Source organism: Cyanistes caeruleus, unplaced genomic scaffold, assembly GCF_971803275.1.
Source record: "Cyanistes caeruleus unplaced genomic scaffold, bCyaCae1.hap1.1 HAP1_SCAFFOLD_76, whole genome shotgun sequence".
Lineage (NCBI taxonomy): Eukaryota > Metazoa > Chordata > Aves > Passeriformes > Paridae > Cyanistes > Cyanistes caeruleus.
This window is the reverse complement of record NW_028255888.1, coordinates 494,950-508,335: the sequence shown is the minus strand read 5'-3', so window position 1 is coordinate 508,335 and position 13,386 is coordinate 494,950. Positions and strand designations below refer to the sequence as shown.

At 50.2% G+C, this 13,386-nt stretch overlaps 3 protein-coding genes across 4 annotated transcripts in view; 1 reads left to right on the top strand and 2 right to left on the bottom strand.

The window, feature by feature from the left end:
• LOC147646881 (uncharacterized) overlaps positions 1–13,386 on the bottom strand; it is a 450,805-nt gene that overhangs the window by 234,919 nt on the left and 202,500 nt on the right. The gene's annotated exons all lie outside the window — the stretch shown is intronic.
• LOC147646884 (uncharacterized) overlaps positions 1–13,386 on the top strand; it is a 107,458-nt gene that overhangs the window by 59,365 nt on the left and 34,707 nt on the right. The window lies entirely within an intron of this gene.
• On the bottom strand, positions 7,079–12,667 carry LOC147646887 (uncharacterized). Of its 2 annotated transcripts, none has more exons than XM_086872797.1 (8): positions 12,441–12,667; positions 11,560–12,084; positions 11,286–11,357; positions 11,092–11,193; positions 10,532–10,639; positions 10,177–10,248; positions 8,135–9,579; positions 7,079–7,606 (listed from the first exon to the last, which is right to left on the bottom strand). In XM_086872797.1, the coding sequence occupies exons 2-7, from the start codon at positions 11,813–11,815 to the stop codon at positions 9,239–9,241; spliced, it is 951 nt and encodes a 316-aa protein (XP_086728923.1). In that variant the 5' UTR covers positions 11,816–12,084; positions 12,441–12,667; the 3' UTR covers positions 7,079–7,606; positions 8,135–9,238. The 2 variants fall into 2 exon arrangements, with proteins under 2 accessions (XP_086728923.1, XP_086728924.1); XM_086872798.1 differs by having other exon boundaries at positions 10,177–10,639; positions 11,560–11,631; positions 12,013–12,084; positions 12,441–12,657.

Sequence of the window (13,386 nt, the reverse complement as noted above, 5' to 3'; positions counted from 1 at the left end):
GTGAAAAATGTTCAAGTTTAGCTTTTGAACCTGCCAGGGAGGTCCCCAGTGAACATCAAGGCAGACATGTGGGGAAGTGCAGATGACAGGGCTAACTCTGGCAGGAGAAGCTGTTCTGTGTCTCTGCTGGTGGTGCCAGCAGCCTGAAGGAGCAACCAAGAGAAGCACTGAAAGCAGAGAGGTGCAGTTTTGGGCAGCACAATGTCAAAAGCTATCAAGCCATTAGACAGAATGCAAAGGAGGGCAGCAAGGATGGGACAGGGTATGGAGGGGAAGGCCTTGGTGCAGCTGAGGTCACTTAGTTGAGCCCAGAGAAGAGGAGACTAAAGAGAGTCTTTGGGGTCTTCAGCATCCTCCTGAGAGGAATCACAGGGGCAGGTGCAGATCTCTTCACGCTTGTGACCAGTGACAGGAGTCAAGAAAAGGGCAGGCAGCTGGCTCAGGGCAGGTTATATTTGAATATTAGGAAAAGGTTTTTCACCCAGAGCATGGTCAGCCACTGGGACAGCTTCTCCCAGGAAATGGTGACAGCATCAAGCACCTCTGAGTTTGACAAGTGTTTGAACAACACTGAGCAGTCACATGAGGTTTTAGAAACCATGTAAACAGTCAAGGCTTGTGAACTCCAGGCTTACATCAGCATATACTTCTGATGATTACTTTAGGCAGTGTTTTCAGAAACTCGTTTTACATCGTGTCATACTCCAATTCCTTGGAGATTGTGCAGAACATGTCATCCTTTTGTATACATTGCTTGTTAGTAATATAAAAAAGAATATTGGTGTTGGGTGACTCAGAGATAGCCAGTGTGTGTAAGGTGTAGTATACAGGGAATAAAGATAAGGAAAAGAGAAGAACTACTAATAGATACTGCTAAGTTTGGAAATGTAGATAGCATTAAGAATGAATAACACAAGAAGCAAAGTTGTTATTGAAATGAGTCCACTAGAATGTATTTCAGCACATTAGAAAGAATCCTAGAGGGTCATTTTTTGAAGCAAGGTCATGTGATTCAAAAGTGTAGCCAGTGGTAGCTTTTGTATAAATTAGAGAGTGATGAAAAGTGAGCACCTAAAGGATCTGTGTTGGAGTCTGAGGCACAGAGTGTGCCCTTGTCTCTGGTTCCTAGTTCTGACATCCAAGAAAACATTGAATTTCATTGAACAGCATGAAAACAACTTTTAAAATTAAGTAGAAAAACTAAAAGTGTAAGTGTGTAGATTAGAGAGTTTTCTTAAGTCACTGGGTGAAAAAAGTTAAAGTTTAGTGTATAAGCTAGTTTAGAAAACAGAAAACAAGAAGACAAAATGGCTACTTTGGGGTGTTGTCTCTTTTCCTTCTTCTTTCTTCTTCATCTTCTTCTTTTAGAGGTTTTTGGGTAGTAGCAGGTGATTGGATAGAGAATGCCGCAGTGCAGCACACAACGTCTTGGGTCATAGGGTCACTAAGAAAAATAATTTACGTGTCTATACTTAACTGGGAAAGATTAAGAATAAAGATAAAAAGGCTATGCAGTTCAAGGCCATTTTGTGCTATTCAAGCAAACTAGAGCCAAAGCTGTGGTGGACTGAACTTGTGCAGAAAGTCTGGGGAAGACCTGCCAAGTCTTTTGATAATAAATATTAATAAACGCAAGAAACAAGAAGCAAACAAGCCTTTGGAGAATCTTTCCTGAAACAGAACTGAGATAAGGGAAACTCCCCTTTGAGGAGGTATCCCAGAAGGGCTTAGCCCTGAGGAGAACAAGATTCCACAGCAACAAGTGGTGTCCCATATCTGTCGGTCAGTAAGAGCTCAAAGGATTCGATCAAAGCCTGCCTGGATCAGAGCAGCCAGTTCCTGAAAGAAATCCATCTGGATGAAAATATCTGCTATCAAATTCCAGAGTTTCAAGGGCCCAGAACTCAGAAACATCGGATTCTGCTGGTCAGTAATCTGAAGAGATAGCCAGCAGGTCTGGTAAGCTCTGTCCAACCTAGGAGATGAGATGGAATATTTCTAAGGAGGAACAGGCAATTTTACAAAAATTAGAAAAAATAATAGAGCAGTCCTTATATGAAATTCCAAAGAAAGAGTTGGAATTTTTACTGGTCTGGGTGAGAGAGAATTACCCCACCATTAGCAAGGAGCAATTGTTTGAACCCTATATAAGGGCAAATGCAAATATGAGGTTAAAAGAGTTAGAAACCCCGGGAATGTGTGTCCATGGAAATATGACAGAAACAAATCATACTGTCTTTAATGTAATGTATCACAGTCATTTTCCAAAACTGCCTTGCCAAGGGGGTGGAACAGGGGGAGAGGAAACCCAGCCACCCAGATCCAAACTGCCCTTTCCAAAAGCACGGGAAACCCCCAAATCCCTCAACAGCGTGGGAGCCCCTGATCCCAACCCCTCAGAGGATTTGGGAAAAGAGGGAGAGGTGTGGGGGAAAGCTGAAAAAGCAGAGGGTGTTGCGATTACTATAGAAAGCAAAGTGAGCAGTTTGGAAAAGTACTAAAAAGTACTAAAATCCATAAATTCCTAAAAGGGATTTATCTCCTAAAAAGGAATTCCTCCCTAAATACGGGATTTTAGAATTTTTTAGAATTTTAGAATTTTTTTCGAATGGTACAAAACCCGTTGGAGGCTCAGCCGTTTATAAAACTGAAGCCAGAGCGAATTCATGGAGCAGCAGCGCTGCCTTGTGGGCAAAAAGCATCACAGCAGCTTCTAATTTTTTCTACAAATACAATCGAGAATATTTTAGACAAAAACGACGCAATATCATCAACAGCAGGCGAAGGAATTCCTCTGTCATCGATTCAAATGCCACATTCTCTGCTTCAAGCCGATATTTCAGCTTTTCAAAAGACTGCTCCAAAGGACTGGTTCTCAGGACAGGACATCTCTTCTTCGACAAGATTACAATTTTCTCCTGTTTTTCAAGATTTAAAGGAAGCTGTGTGCATTCACAATCCACAACCACTGTATTTTTCTACTATACCTACAGCTCCTCAACAACCAAAGCTACAATCTATATCAAATCTCCCTCAAAGAGGAGGGGGAGGACCTGATATGCAGGTACTTCTCAAGGAAGGAGCTGATGCTTTCAGAGAAACTGAGGACATTACAGTATTACCAGTGAGGCTTGGAAGAAGAGATGATGTTCCTAGATGGGAGCCTGTGGATCGCTCTCTTTTAAAGGATTTATTAGATGCTGTGGAAGGAAAAGGACTTGGTTTTCCATATTTTCAGCAATTATTAAGAGGTCTTTTCCTCAGCCATGAAATGACACCATATGACTGCAAGTATATAGCCTCAACAATTTTCACAGATTCACAATATATACTGTGGAATTCAAGATGGAGAAAAGCTCTCCTTGAACTGAGGAACAAATATGCAAGAGGACCGTATGCAGACATCACAGCAACTCAGATGGCAGGAGTAAATGTGCCGTATCACAAGCCAGAAATTCAAATAGCAGATCTGCCTCCAGAAGTGCTTTGAGATGTTGTAAAAGCATCTGAAAAGACACTGCTGCAAATTCAACCTACTGGAACCTCAGAAGGCATCTACACAGAAGTGAAGCAAGACCCTTCAGAGCCTTTCACTACCTTCATTGATCACCTCACACAGGTGATTGACCAGCAGGTGATGGATGAAAAGGTGAAGCCACACATGCTTCAAGGCTGTGCCTTCGCAAATGCTAATGCAGAGTGCAGACATACTGAGAGTGCGTTGCCTGGATATCCAACCATGGAAGAAATGATAGAGGCATGTAGCAAGATAGGCACTCCGCATGTTGCGAGTGTTTTGACAGAAGAATTCGAGAGAATGCTCGAAGAACAACTCAAAGGATTTATGAAAATAGTAAAGAGTATGAAGTCAGGTTTTCAGTGACTCAGCTGTGCAGATATGATGGAAACATCGCTTCATGAGGGAGCACGCTTTCCATGTGGGAAACTGGGAAACATGAAAAAGAGCTGCCCATTGCAGAAAAAAGTACAAAGCCTTTGTCCCAGGTGCCGAAGAGGAAAACATCATCCCAGCCAATGCTATTCAAAAAACAGATGTAGAGGGAAAACCTCTAGCTCTGCTGGGAAACTCCAAAAACAGTGCAAAGAGTCACCACATGATGACACAAATGGAGATGGAGCGACAGCCTCAAAGTCAATTCCATTAAAGGCCTCTGGTCAGAGAGTGATCATCAGGGAACGCCAATCAGATTCCCTCAGCAAGACCATTTGTCAATTTCCCAGTGATCCAGGCTTATTGCCACCAGGTGCACAATGTGAATTGGCAACGTCCGACTTGGTTTGTTTTTTGAATGAAGATCATGCGGTACTCCATACAGGAGTCTCTGGAACATTGAAAAAAGAGGCAAGACTTCCTGATTATAGGCAAGGACAGATGCAGTATTCTGGGGCTTGTTATTTATCCATGTGTTGTTTCTGCAGACTAGAATGAAGAATTGACAGTTTTAGCTCAAGCTTTACGTCCTCCATGGATCTTTTCGGCAAAACCTTTAGTAGCTAAAGCCATTGCTTTGCCTCTGCATGCAAATTATCCAATCAGACCATTGATCACCAGGCAAGTTTTATCTATTAATGAGTCTACTGAAGTTCATGCCACCTGGGTAAAGCAGATAAGTCGCGATAGACCTGTAATCACCTGCAACTTGACATAAAATGGCAAGACAGTGTCAATTCAAGGGACAATGGACACAGGTGCCGATGTCACAGTCACCTCACATGTCTTCTGGCCCCAGGAATGGAGCTTAAAAACTCCTTTGAGTACCCTTTCAGGCAAAAAAGGAAAAGGATATGCTTGTGTCTCCACAGGTGCAGGACCAAAGTGGGTTCCTGCAAAGTGCGTGAAACCGTATCAAGCTGAGAAACAAGCAGACGAAGACTCCAGAAATCAAGAAGCCAGTACGCAAACGTGATTTAGCATGAAAACAGCATTCAACATCTTAGACATTGAACAAACAGCGTGCAAAATTTATGGACTGAGGACTTTGTGAGGGAGGGGTGTTTAATACAGAAATTTAAGAACTTTTGCGAGAGATAAGGTTGTTGAATAAGATCAATTAGCCATTGTATTTGTGCCTTATCTTTTGTTGGTTGCCTTATGCAACACAGTTTTGCCATGAATCAGTCGAGAGAAAATGTCTGGAGAGCTTTGACCAATGTGTCAAATCTAGACATCATCTGCTTGACTCATTCAGGGTCAGGGAAGCCATTCTAAAACAAGTAATCAAAGAAAAAAGTTGGTTTTTTTGGCAAAGAGAAGAGGGAGATACAGGAATCCAGAAATGGAGAGACATTTCTCTGTCCTATTCTCCAAAACAGTATCAATCCTATTTGCCATTGACAGAAAGGCTTCCAAATATCCCTGGGTAAACCAGGATTTATAAAAAATTAAGTAGAAAGTAGTAGAATGTTTAGTATGCCACTGAGGTGAAAAATACAGATTTTATAGGGGTTTAATACACGGAGTAAAGATGGAGGAAGAAAGGTGTGGTCTTTTTTAGCTCTTCTTCTTCCTTCTTCTCCATGATTCTGCAGTTTTTGGGAGCACAAAGAATGTTTGGTTGAAAGTTAGTTGCAGTTTTAGTTATGTAAGTAGATACTGAAAACTTAGTTGTTAAAATAGAAAAACAATACATGTGTCCATAGTTAACAAGGTTAGAAATAGATATAAAGATGAGGCAGCCGCGTGGTTCGGGGCCATTTTGTACCATCAGAGCAAAATGAGCCAGGTTGTGGTGAATGAAACTTGTGCAGATAGTCTGGAGAGACCTGCCAAGTTTTGTAATAACCTTCTAATAGACATGAGAAAAAAAGATTCAAATGAACTTGGGAGTTTTTCTTCAAACCCAGAGAACTGAGATAAGCGGGACTGCCCATGAGGGAGGATCCCAAAGGAGCTCAGCCCAAAGGGGACTGAGAAATCTGTGAGGAAAGAAAAACACAGAAGAAGTATAGAAGAAGCAAGAGAAAAAAAAGAACAAGAGAAGTTACAGGTTTTAGGAGATCTGTGATAGAGATGAGGAAGTGTTAAACTCGTTCCAACCAGCTGCCCAAAGCAGTGCCTTTAGTCTCTTTTCAGCTGGGGAGTAGCACCGGCCTTGTTGAACGCAGGCAGCAGCACGAGCAGGGCTCCTCCAGCAGCAGGGACACACCACGAGCCAGGAGGGGACCGTGGCACCAGAGGGGACTGTGGCACCAGAGGGGACTGTGGCACCAGTGGGGACTGTGGCACCAGAGGGGACTGTGGCACCAGAGGGGATTGTGGCACCAGAGGGGACTGTGGCACCAGAGGGGACTGTGGCACCAGAGGGGACCGTGGTACCAGAGGGGAGTGTGGCACCAGAGGGGACCGTGGCACCAGCCGTGCCCAAGGCCTGAAAAGGGTGGCAAAGTCAGGTGGTGCTGCCTGGCTGCATGAACAGCTCAGGCAGGGCGTGGTGAGGAGCCAGGTCTGGGGGCCATCCAAGGAGTCCTGTCAAGAGTAAATGGTTCTAATATACTCTCTGGGAAAAAAAAAGGGGCAATCATTTGAGTGAACTGAAGTGCTAATAAATATTTGCTCACGTATGGTGGGGTTTCTCTGCAAATGGGCTTTGATGGAAAACTTGTGACCACATTTGGTTTTGCAGCTTTATTGAGGAATGGAGAATTGTTTGTAGCTCAGTATTTTCTCAGGAGGAGCCTTACATTTTAGCACAGGAGGAAGGTAAGGCAAAGGTTTAAAAGCTTTCCCCTCCTGAAGTGACACACTTTCTGAGGAGTCTGAGGAGAATTTCCCTCAGCCTCTGCCAGGGCTGTTTGCCTCCTCTGCAGGCTCAGGATTCTGGGAGTTCCAGGAGCCTCAGGTGACACGGTATTTTCCTCTGAATATTTCTTGTTGTGCAGTATACAGGGAGAATATTTTGTGTGAGATTCTCCTCTGGGCTTTGAGGTGAATCTCAGTAATTCTGTTGATTTTCATGTCCAGATGAACTTTTTGTAGATAGGAAGGAAAAGGGAAGAGGCACCATGGAAAATTAATTGCTCAAAATTTGAGTGGCCCAACCACACTAAAAATGAAGTCTAAACTGAAAAAAAACTTTTATTTTTTTTTTCCTTGATAGGTGGGTTAAAATATGAAGTGTAAATAATGTTCTTTGAAAAGGTTCAGCCAGAACCCAGCTGTATGAAAATCAAAAGGGATAAGACAGGGCATGAGAAGAATCTTCAGCCCTTCCCGTTGAAGGTAAAAGAGTAGGACAAGTGCCTCTGGCTGTTACCCACAGGTAATGTGTTATTTGTAGCCAAGAGCAGATGCCCCAAGCTGCTGATGGCCCAAGCCCTGCCATGGCTGTCCCACTTTCAGTCCTAGCTGGACCAGGGTGGCCGGCTCGGGAGGGGAGGAGGTGGGGGGATCTCAGGGGGCTTCCTCTTCACAGCCGGGCTGGGGGGCCGTGGGGGAGGCACGGAGTGCTGGTGCTCTGCTTTCCAGGTCGACTCCTGCTTCTGAGGCCACATCTGAGAGCTGATGAACGAGGCAGTCTCTGGGCTCCCTGGGGGCAAGGGAGAATCACACCTTCTTGGCTGGTATGCTGGAGCTGCAGCAGGGTGACTGTGGAGAGAGGAGGTGGCTGAGGCCCCCAGCTGCCATGGGCACTCAGGGACCCTCCTGCACAGCAGGGCCCAGAGCGGCCAAGGCTCCCCAGCACGGCTGGAGCTGCTGGCACAGTTTGGCCCAGCTGGACAGCTGCCCCTCAAGGCCCCAAGCAAGCAGGGGATGGCTCTGGGCAGGGTCCCTGGCCAGGAGCGGGCGCCAGAGCACCTCTGCCTTTCAAGGGCAATCTCGTCCCCGCTCTTTCTCCTGCCCACCTTGCTTTGCCTCTGCCTGCTGCTCCGGGGGCTGCTCTTGGCCAGGCAGCCTCAGTGGGAGCCAGCACTGGCTGCAGCCCCAGCGGGCTCCCCAGGACAAGGCCCAGCAATTAAGAGGCCAATGAAAGGCCTGGGCAGCAGCAGAACTCTCAGCAGAGTTATTTGGGCAATCAAGGCCTACCCACAAGTGCACAGCAGCCTCACTGGGAATGTTTCCTGACTATGAGCAGCCTTTCAAGAAGCTGGAGGGTGGAGATGAACAACAACTTACCGTTTCTTGTCCTTCCACCACCAGAATCCAACATAGCACAGGACCATGGAAAGTGGCACTGTGAACAGTGTCACTGCTGTGCCTATCATGCAGGACTTGTGCACATCCTGCGGGCAGAACACTCTTGGGGTGCTCGGTGGATTCTCAGCATTTATACTGGACTTGCCAAGCACATCTGTGGGAGCAATGGGCAGCGTGAGCCTGTGCTGTGCTCCATTGCTGAGCTGGCAGCACGGTGGATACGGCCAGGACATTCTCTGTTTCCCCCAGAGCTGGGGCCTGCAGGCACCTTGCCACCCCTTGGCACAGGCTGTGCCACCCAACAAAGCCCAGAAGGCCGAGAGCAGAGCCCGGGACAGCACAGCTGCTTGGGCAGTGGCTCCTAACAGGGACACGGGCCAAACCCATCCCTGAGCAGCCACTGCCACCCCTGACTCTCCCTGCTCTGTGACAGCTCCCCCAGCCCAAGGGGACAGAGCCAGGCCCTGTAAGGGGCCAGTGCATCCCCTGCCCAGTTGGGAGCCAGGGCTGGCTGTGGCCCTGGGCTCATGGCAGGGCTCCCACTCTGGGCTGCTCCTGTGTCTTGGGCCTCTGGATGCTTAGGGCCAGCTCCAGGAGCAGCTGCAGCGGGAGAGATGTTGGTGCACAAGTCCCGATTCCCAGGGGCTGGGAATGAGCTCCAGAGGCCTGGAAGCCGCGGCACCTCCAGCTTTTGCTGCTGCCGGGCCATGCAGGCCCTGAGGGAAGAGCTGCTGGCACACAGCCCTGCCGAGGGAGAGCCCAGCACAGCAATTACCTCCTGTGCCTGGGCCTGGCATCTCCTCCTTTCCTGCATCAGGAGATGGCACAGGGCCATTCCTTCCTCTAGCATATGCCATCATCTGCACAAACATCTGCTCCAGCACTTGAGAAAGGAAAAAGGACAGCTGGATAAAATAGAACTGTTCACCATTAGGGGAGGTGGTATCTTCAGGAGGCAATACTTGTCAAAGTCATGGATAAAGGTCAGGAAAATATCCAGGTTATTGGGGCTGGGCCTGGGCCCTCACTCCTCCAAGCAGTCCCTACACCTGATCTAGCCCAAGACAGAAATTTCAGGGGATCTCAGGATGTGCGTGGCCCATGCTGCAGTTTGGGCTTCCTGTCAGCTGATGCCAAATGCCTTCCTGCAGAGGCTGGGGAGAAGCTGCAGCCAGGCCAGGCTGGGAAACAGCCCTGCAGGCCATGAAAGCAGCAGTGGGGCAGCAAGGCTGCCATGGATCCCTTCCTGCTGTGCCGGGCATGGCGTGTCCTGATGTGCCCCTGGCCGCTGAGTGTCAGGAGGAGGCTGAGGGACATGAACCCACCACGGCGTCTCTCCAGATCACTCAGCATCTTGTCCAGAAGTTGGGATGCCTCCAGGGATTTCTTGTCTTCTATCTCTTTGTTCTTCCATCTTGGAGGACCTTAATGGAAAGTAGTTCCATTTCTCCATCAGTCCAGAGTGGCAGTGAGTGCACCTGGGTGACTGGTGCCCTCCAAGGCACTCCCTCCTCTCTGCCTTCCACTCAGGAGCAGGAGCAGGGGGACCACGTGCCTGCAGTGTCCCCACAGTGGGATGGAAGGAGCCCCTTGCATGGCAGTCAGGGGAGAAAGGACTCCCTGGAGCTGCCAGCAGCTCTGAACTGAGCCCCAGGCAGGGCCAGGGCTTGGCAGCAGCAACGGGAACAGCTCAGGCTCCCTGGGGCTGGCAAAGGAGCCACGCAAGGCACAGCCCTGGGGCACAGCCCTGGGCCCAGCCCCTTCCTCTCTGCTCTTCCTTGTAGCTGCACAGAGCACATGGAAGGTGACACTTGCATTGCACATGGCAAGAGATTGACAGCTAAATGCTCCTTCCTACCACTGACAGCAATGCTGTGGGATCACTCAGGGCTCCAGAAGGGAGCAGAGCGATGTTTCCAGAATCCATCAACCTTCAGACTCTTAAGGGAAATGGCATGAGAGTGAGCTCTTCCCACACTCACACTGATAATTCTGTGCAGAAATGGACATAGAGAACTTGCCTCCAGCATTCTCCATGGGTCTCAAACCATTATGTGCCAGGGCTTTCAGATGCTCCATGTCACGATCCCAATCTAGAAGGGAGCACAGATCAGAACCATTCCATGGTGAGCTGGGACCCCCTTCTGCCTTAGGGAACTGGGCACTGCAAGGGGGTCAGGTAAGGCCATGGGAGCCAGATGTCAATGGACATGGCCAAAGCTGCAGAGGGGCCTGGGGAGCTCCAGGCTGGCCCTGGACACTCTCAACACCTTTTCCATGCTCTGTGCAAAATCCCTGAAAGGCAGGCACTGCCAAGGTGCAGAGATTTACAGCTCAAGCCTCAGCAGGGCTCAGGCCCAGAGGCACAGCAATTACCTCCTGGGGCTGTGCCTGGCATGGCCTCCCTTCCTGCAGCAGAGGCTGCCCATGAGCCACTGCTTCCTCCGGGAAAAGGCACCTTCAGCACAGCCTTTGGGTTCATCTCTGGAGGAAGGAAAAGCCACAGCTGGATCAGATGGAACCATTCCCTTTTCAGGGAAGTGGTGTCATCATGATGCGATACTAGTCGAGGTCATGGATAAGGATTAGGAAATCATATAAACTTATGGGATTGGCCAGAGCCCTCCCTCCTCCAAACAGCCCCTGAACCTGATCTACCCCAAGACCAGGAACTTGCAGGGGATCTCAGGGTGTGCATGGCCCATGCTGCAGTTTGGGCTCCCTGTCAGCTGATGCCAAATGCCTTCCTGCAGAGGCTGGGGAGAAGCTGCAGCCAGGCCAGGCTGGGAAACAGCCCTGCAGGCCATGAAAGCAGCAGCGAGGCAGCAAGGCTGCCATGGATCCCTTCCTGCTGTGCCGGGCACAGCGTGTCCTGATGTGCAGAGAAAGCCCCCAGCTGCTGAGTGTCAGGAGGAGGCTGAGGGACATGGACCCACCTTGTCCTCCCTGCAGCATTTCCTTCAGCATTTGCTGCATGGTATTGGATGGCTCATGGGGTTTCCAGTGTCCTGTAGCTTTGTTCTTTCCTCTTGGAGGACCTAATTAAAAATATATATATATCCATTTCCCAGGAATGGATCCTACAAAATCAGGGTTGAGCTTGTGGGATCAGCAAGGACACAATACTCACCCCTGCTACGGGAGCTGGGCTTGCGTGCAGCATCCAGCCCCGGAGCCTGGAAAGTCCTCCCTGCAGACACACCTGTAACTCAACAGCCACAGAAGCTTCTGTCATGTCTGCTGATCTGCACAGGCAGCACTGAGCCGCAGATGCAGTGAGGGGATCACGCAGAGCGAGGGCACACACGTGCACAGCTCTGTCCTGGCACCTGCAGCGATGCTGCCCTGGCTGCGATTTGGGCTCTGAGCTGGCAGCTCTCCCAGGGGGAAAGGCCTTGACCTACCCTCACCATCTCCCAGAACCTCAGTCTTGGATGTGGGTTGGGAAGCCAGATCACCTTCACCAAGAGGCTTGGCTGCAAAGAAAGGCAGGACAGAAGAGTTCCCCTGGGACCGTAGGAGATCCTCAGGCTCCCTGGGGCTGGCAAAGGAGCCACACGAGGCACAGCCCCGGGGCACAGCCCTGGGCCCGGCCCCTTCCTCTCTGCTCTTCTCTGTGGCTGCACAGAGCACACGGAAGGAGACACTGGAATTGCACATGGCAAGAGATTAACAGCTAAATGCTCCTTCCTCCCACTGACAGCAATGCTGTGGGATCACTCAGGGCTCCAGAAGGGAGCAGAGCGATGTTTCCAGAATCCATCAACCTTCAGATCCTTAAGTGAAGTGGCACGTGAGTGAGCTCTTGCCACATTGACACTGATTTTACTGTGCGGAAAGGGACATTGAGAACTTGCCTCCAGCATTCTCCATGGGTCTCAAACCATTATGTGCCAGGGCTTCCAGATGCTCCATGTCACGATCCCAGTCTAGAAGGGAGCACAGATCAGAACCATTCCATGGTGTGCTGGGACCCCCTTCTGCCTTAGGGAACTGGGCACTGCAAGGGGGTCAGGTAAGGCCATGGGAGCCAGATGTCAATGGACATGGCCAAAGCTGCAGAGGGGCCTGGGGAGCTCTAGGCTGGCTCTGGTCACTCTCCACCTTCTTTACAGGCCCTGTGCAAAATCCCTGGTGGGGTAGCAGGACCAGCCCAGGGGCTCTGGGGACTCTCTCCCTCCCACAGAAGAAACCCTCCCTCAAGCCCTGCGGAAAACCATCCCCAATGCTTCCCAGGGAGAAGGAAGTGCTGTCCCAGGAAAGGGAAGCCAGGCCGTGGGCTCACCTGCTCGCCGTGCTTGCCACGGAGCAGCCTGGGCAGCCCTGTCAGGCAGGGCCACTGCCAGGAGGAGCAGGAGGCAGAGGCGCAGAGCAAAGGCCATGGTGCCTTGCCCACTGCCAGTCCTGCAGCTCTTGCTGCCACCACTGTCCTGACACCGCTGTCCCAATGTCAGCACCGCTGCTGCCGCCGCCGCTGCTGCCACAACAGTCGTGGTCAAGGACTGACTGCTCGGTCCTTGTGGTGCTGTGCAACCACGGGGCTCTGGGACCTCTGTGACCTCAGAGCCTGCTGTCACCTCAGCCTGCTGTCATCCCAGAGACTGCTGTGACCTCATGGCCTTGGCTGTACCCCCCGAGTGTTCTCCTATCTGTACTCCAAACTGTACTGGACTGATTGTAAATCTTTGACTTCATCAAAGGGTCATTGCTAAAGAAAACCTTGGTTTTCCCTGCTGACATTGCTGGTCATGTTCTGTCCCATGAGATGCTCTTGATGGTTGCCTCTTTTCCTGGGCATGGCACTGGAGGAGGTCCAGGCCCAGGTGATGCCACTGAAGGAAATGTGCCCTCAGCCCAGGGACACTCAGCACAGACTCCCCCAGCCCCTCGGGGCCCTGCTGCTGGTCACAGCAGCCCCTGCCTGGCTCCTGCCTGCCCACACTGTGGTCAGCCCTGCCTGCTCCTGGACATGGAGCTCAGCCAGGGCTGGTGCTGTGTGGGCTTTGCTGGTGGTACCAGCCAGACACTGGGGTGACAGCTCCATCTCTTTATTGGAACAGAAGAGCTGTGTCAGGCCCTGCCCTGGCAGGAGGGACCCACCTTCAGTCCAGGCCACAGAGCAGGGCGGGTCCCTTCAGGGACACAGGGTCTTGCTTTGGGCGGTGGCAGCATCTGCACAGCAGCAAGCTGGTAATGCAGCTGTGACAGGGACATCACGTATGGGCATGGAG

Bases quoted from the DNA above. Each gene is read 5' to 3' on its own strand.
- LOC147646887 (XM_086872797.1), bottom strand. From the start codon at position 11,815: ATGTGCAATTCCAGTGTCTCCTTCCGTGTGCTCTGTGCAGCCACAGAG. The intron at 11,194-11,285 runs GTGAGTATTGTG...ATTTTTAATTAG, and splicing joins GCCCAGCTCCCGTAGCAGGG to GTCCTCCAAGAGGAAAGAAC. The intron at 10,640-11,091 runs GTGGGTCCATGT...TCCTTCCTCCAG, and splicing joins AATGCTGCAGGGAGGACAAG to AGATGAACCCAAAGGCTGTG.